We start from the raw sequence: 5588 nt of genomic DNA, 5'->3' as shown, positions 1-5588 counted from the left end.
ATGCTGCTGTCCTACTAGCTGAAGAATCACTGATAGCGTATAAATTTCCAGACACAGCAAATTGTATCTAAAGCTTTTGATGATGTCCCAAAGGCTTTTCAAATGCAGACCGTGTAACCTTCATCATGAGCACTTCTGAAAGCCACCATACTGTTTGATGAATTCTTGGTGGTACCTTCAAAACTTACCATAGCTGCTGTACCACTGGCAGCCTTTGTGGAATGCCTTTGTGGACACTCTCGTTCTTCCAAATCTTATTACTGGATGAAGCCTTAATAATATCAGGAAATCTTGTGACAGCAAGCATGTTGTTTGAAGTGCTGATGATATCATCAGACTACTGCAGTCTACATCTATACTCTATTCTGTGGGAAGCTTGCAGGGCAGCAGACTTTCTTGATGGATGTGGTACTTTGTGCTGGTCATGGTGGGCATATGCCCATTGACATCAGTGCAGTTCTATGAATATTAAAATAATTGCTGGAGAAAACAAAATGTTACGTTTTTCTGTCCTTGTTTTTAAACAACTGCTAATTACTCTCCATCACTGAAAACAACTTGCAGCCTTTACGTAGGGATTGCTGTACCTGCCATTAAAGTGCTTCCAGTTCTGCAGCAGCCTGTGGCAGTTGCTCATTTGTCACAAAACTACCATTGGATTACCCTGTCTGAAACTCCAGGTGGCTTCAAGGGAGGCAAAAATAAGTCGTCTGTGTGATGCCACATTCAAAAGACGGGAAAGACAACATCCAATCTCATGGAGAAAAGAGCCCAGGAACCTTTACTGATCAGAATTTGAGGATGGATTTTTTTAATACTGTATGAAATAAAGGTCTGACTGCAGGACAACATCTCTAGAGTGATGATGACTCAGAAAGATGACCCCTCTTCTGTGTAAGGTATTCTCTGGAGTTACCTCTTGACTAGTTTTGGTACTGCAGAACAACCTATCTTTTTCTTGTGAATCACTGAGAGAATTGAAGTCTGCAAGAGCTTGACAGGGGAACTCTGAGGGTAAGGTCATAGTTGCCAGCTTGCACTGTTTTCTGTGAGATCCAGATCTTCTCAGGTGTCAGTATCTCTCATTTGCTTTTGAGATAATATACCCTGGGGAGTAATCTGTGAAATTCCACATCTGATCTAAATTTATCCATGATCTCCAGGGGACAGAATTCTGTTGATTTTTCCCATTTGTTTGGGCAAGAGGGGAACATGAGGGGCAACAACAGCATGGAGAAACAAGATGTCCAGTTGCACAGGAGCAATAGATAAACCCTCGTGTGCAGGAGGGAAGGGAGAATGAGGCATACACAACAGGGGGGTATTCCAGGTGAAGAACAGGGAAAATCTGGGGTGCTCAGTGAGTACTGGTGACAAGAACAACAAAATACCCAGCACTTCAGTCCCTGTGAAAATTGGGGAAAATTACTGAGAAGCCATCTTAAAGAATCTCCTGCTCTGCAGGAGTCTAGGAAAATCTGGGATGATGAGACATGGAGAAGAGATTATTTGCTCAAAATCCCTATAGGAATCTGTGACCCTCTTAGGAAGAGAAATCCCAGCTACCTAAATGTCTTTCCTGTCTCCTACTCCTGGGCCATTCAGCCACGCTTCTGTTTCTCTCCTCTGTCCTCCTGAATTGATTTCAGCAGTTTCTCTTCCTCTCCTTTTCCAGGAAGACTGGAGTTAGTCAGTAAGCTGGTGAGTAATCCTGCAACACTGCTTGCTTGAGTGGCTTTGTGGTCATAGAAGCTAAGGAAATGTTTTACCTTAGTTTGAAGGTCACTTTTTCAGAACTTAAAATGGATTAATTTTCCCTAAATTGCATATTGTTGAGCTATTTCTACTGCTGAAGTATCCATCACATACCAAAGCAGAAGCTTCCTAATAGCCAGACATAGCAGTCTGTAAGATTTCCAGTGGATTTTGCTCATGATTACCCCAGATGTGAGGGCATGTCTGTATAATTTACGAAATTCTAATACGCACTGTGAAGTCCTAAAATATTGTTACAACGGCACCACTGCATCATTATTGTTTCTTTGCAATTACATAGTCTCCTCTTTGCATAAGAGGAACATGGGCTAAGATTGTAGCCTGGACTGGTTACTAGGGATGGACAATTTCCTTTTGCTCTCCAGAAGATTAAAGCTGAGATGAGTCTACTTGCATAGCAACAAGAAGGGATGACTATAAAACTTTATAGTAGCTTAAAGTTGGCACATACAGTTATACAAGTAAAAAGCATTCAACATCCTGTGAGTCACAATTCCTCGGGAATGTAGTATAAGGTCCTTTGTTACTAGCCCAACAACAAAGTAACCTTTTGTTTGTCACACAAAATTGAAGGTGCTTGACCTGAGTGCAGGACCAGAGCTGCACATGTTTCCTAGACTCTCAGAAAAAGTTAGGGTGGAAAAGGAGGTCTCTAGTACAATCCATTGCTGACAGCAGGACTAACGTCAGAGCTTCAAGGCTTTGCCTGGGGCAAGTTATGAAGATGTCCAGGGACAGAGATTCCTCAGTCTTTTATGGCACTTGTTCCAGGGCTGACACACACCCTGGGAAAAAGCCCAATTGGAAATCCCCCTACTGTAGTTTTGGTCTATTGTCTCTTGTTCTGCCACTTCACCTTTCTGCGCACTCTTGCTCTGTGTAGCCCTCCTTTACGTATCTGAATACAGCAGTGAGATCCCCCTCCTAGCTTCCTCCTTTTCATAGAATCATACAATAGTTATGGTTGGAAAAGTCCTTTAAGATCATCAAGTTCAACCCGTATCTAACTCTGCCATGCCCACTTCTAAACCATGTCCCTGAGCACCATTATCTAGATGGCTTTTAGATACATCCAAGGATGGTGATTCCTTGGGCAGCCTGTTCCAGCCTTTGATAACCCTTTCAGTGTAGAAGTTTTTCCTAACATCTAACCTAAACCTTCCCTGGTGTAACTTGAGGCCATTTCCTCTTGTCCCATGGGTTGTAACTTGTGAGATCAGCCTCCACCTCCCTACAACCTCTTTTCAGGTAGTTGTAGAGAGCGATAAGGTTTCCCCTCAGCCTCCTTCTGACTAAACAACTCCAGGTCCCTCAGCCACTCCTTTTAAGACTTATTCTCAAGACCCTTCATGAGGTTTGTTGCCCTTCCTTGGACCCTCTCCAGCTCCTCAGTGTCTTTCTTATACTGTGGCACCCAAAACTGAACACAGTACTCAAGGTGCGGCCTCACCAGTTCTGAGTGGGCAATCACTTCTCATTCAGCTTTCCCTGTCTTCATATGCCACCTGTACCAGTTCCCTGACCATCTCAGCAGAAAGATATTTGTGAATGATACAGGACTTTCTGGAGCAGAAGACACCGCTAACCTATCAGGTAATCTTCTCCCACAGCGCTAATTTCCCTAAATCAAGCAACCTTTATTTCTCATCTAACACAATAAAGTTTGAAAAATAAAGCACTGAGGACAGGTGAATGAAAGGATTTTTAAGATGTCTCTTCTGCTCAGCTTGATTCAGAAGCCCAAAATCCTCATTGCTGGTAATGGTTGTTCAGTGAGATGCAACCGTCTCAGAAGAACTTTGTAAAGAAGTTAGAGGTGAGGTAGCACAAATTACAGAGTGATAAAAGCTGGCAGCGTAGTGGGTCATAATGTGACTAGACACTTGATTTAGGGAGTTTCAAGGAGAACTAGGTCTAAACTGAGAAGAAAAGCAACACACACACAATAGCACATTGCACAGAAGGCAATTTGGACATTCTTTAATGCTGTTGGAAATTCTGAACTATACATGAAATACATAAATGAGAAACCAAGGTCTGCACCTACCCAGGGAAACAACCCTTATTGTCTCTTATCTTCATTGAAATCTCCCTGTCAGGTGGGGCATGGCTAAGTCTTCTTCAAGTGGGGGAAAAAATGGGATAGAAAAAAAAAAAAAGAGAATAAGCAGAAGGAGCCTCTTTATCCAGAATAGCATCTTCCTTTTATGCTATTATGACCGGAAGAAAAAATCCTTTCCAGACATGACAATAGTGGAAGTAATGGATACATATTCCTGACTCTCCACTCAGCACAGGCACAATGAGTAGGCCTGCTGTACACACAGGGTGAACAGGATCACAGCCAGCCTGAACGTGTAACCATCGCACTTAGAAAGGGTGACTGCACTGAAACGAGCAAAAGCTAATCTTGCTGATCTTCTACATCCTCATTCTTGCTCATGGTCTCTGTAATCCAGTCCAAATAACGCACTACCTTGGTGTAAAGACCAAAGGTACCACATCTCGGTCCCCAGGAGACCAGCCCAGCCACATAGTACCGCCTGTCATCAAGAGGATCTTGGATAGAATAGGCTCCGCCACTATCCCCCTTACAGCTGTCCTTGTCACCACCGGCACAGATCATATTGTCAGTGAATCGGTAAACATTGGAGTCAGCAGAGCCCTCTGGCTTCACGGAACGGCACTTATCCATGTCCACCACGGGAACCTGAGCCTTCCAAAGAAAAACAGGCAATTTTCCTGTCTCCCTCTGGCCCCAGCCAGCAATGTAGCCCAGAGTCCCTTCTTCCAGCTCATACTCAGGTGATTTACCAGGAAGACAGAGAGGCGAGATGTTTGGGCCCATCTTCACAGGTTCCCTCAGCTTCAGTAGTGCAATATCATTATCAAAATCAGTCCTGGTTTCTGGGGACTGCATCTTCCAACCAGGATGGATGAACGAAGCCTCTGGGATCAGCTCCTTGCCCTGCCGGTACAGCGATTCTCTCGCAACATTGATTACCCCAGCATACATTCTGGGCTTGTCATGTGCCTCCAGCACATGAGCTGCAGTCATCACCCATCTTTCAGAGATCAGTACGCCACCTCCTCTTGGGTATTCGAAATACACTTGCCAGGGAAAGTTTCCCTTTTCTGCAAGGGTGCCTCCAAAAATCTTTGCTTTCTCTCGGATGGGTTTACTAGGCATCCCACAGACTTGAAAGAAAAGAAAGAAAGAGGAACCAGATGGGAGAATCAGCAGTTACAAATAGGGAGTTCTTAGGTACCGCTAAAAAGCCCATAGTCCCCTCCTTCTTGTGTCCTCTAAATCATTCTTTATTCTGAGTAACCAGCATTTATATTCTATGTCACAAAGTTCACAACTTGTATTTACAGAGAAATTTATGAAAATTCCAGCAAAACTACTATCAACATTCAATTTAGGCTGAAAAGACTTGTCAAATTATTTTTCTGGAAAGCAGAACATTCACAGCTATTGTCACCCTGCCAGTGTTGGGTATGTCAAAACTCTCCATTTAATTGCATTCCAGTTAGGTGAAGGGATTGTCTCTGAAACAATATTTGCTTAAGTTCTTAAAAATATGACACTGTTCTTTAAAATTTTTTGTGTCTTGGGTTGGTTTTTTTTGTGAACTCCAGACAGTCTCAGGTTAAGTGTTCAGGTTTGTGACTGATGTTTGTCACTTCTCATTTTTCCTCTCCATTCTTTTAGTAAGTTAGCAGTGGGTTAATGGAGATCTTATCTGTGAGTCTTATGGGTGCAGAGATGCTCCATGCTCTTCGAGTAAAATGTCCTATAAGGTTCAGCA

At 43.2% G+C, this 5588-nt stretch overlaps 1 protein-coding gene across 1 annotated transcript in view; it reads right to left on the bottom strand.

Moving 5' to 3' along the window:
* Positions 1 to 4180: 4180 nt before the first annotated feature.
* C1S (complement component 1, s subcomponent) overlaps positions 4181 to 5588 on the bottom strand; it is an 8298-nt gene continuing 6890 nt past the window's right edge. Inside the window, exon 11 of the mRNA XM_010184312.1 lies at positions 4181 to 4974. Within this exon, the coding sequence (XP_010182614.1) occupies positions 4181 to 4974 (794 nt within the window). The remainder of the gene's footprint in view (positions 4975 to 5588) is intronic.

Source organism: Mesitornis unicolor, unplaced genomic scaffold (assembly GCF_000695765.1).
Source record: "Mesitornis unicolor isolate BGI_N332 unplaced genomic scaffold, ASM69576v1 scaffold26525, whole genome shotgun sequence".
In the NCBI taxonomy this organism is placed as follows: Eukaryota; Metazoa; Chordata; class Aves; order Mesitornithiformes; family Mesitornithidae; genus Mesitornis; species Mesitornis unicolor.
Note: the sequence above shows the minus strand (reverse complement) of the source record. Positions and strands in the feature narration are given on the sequence as shown.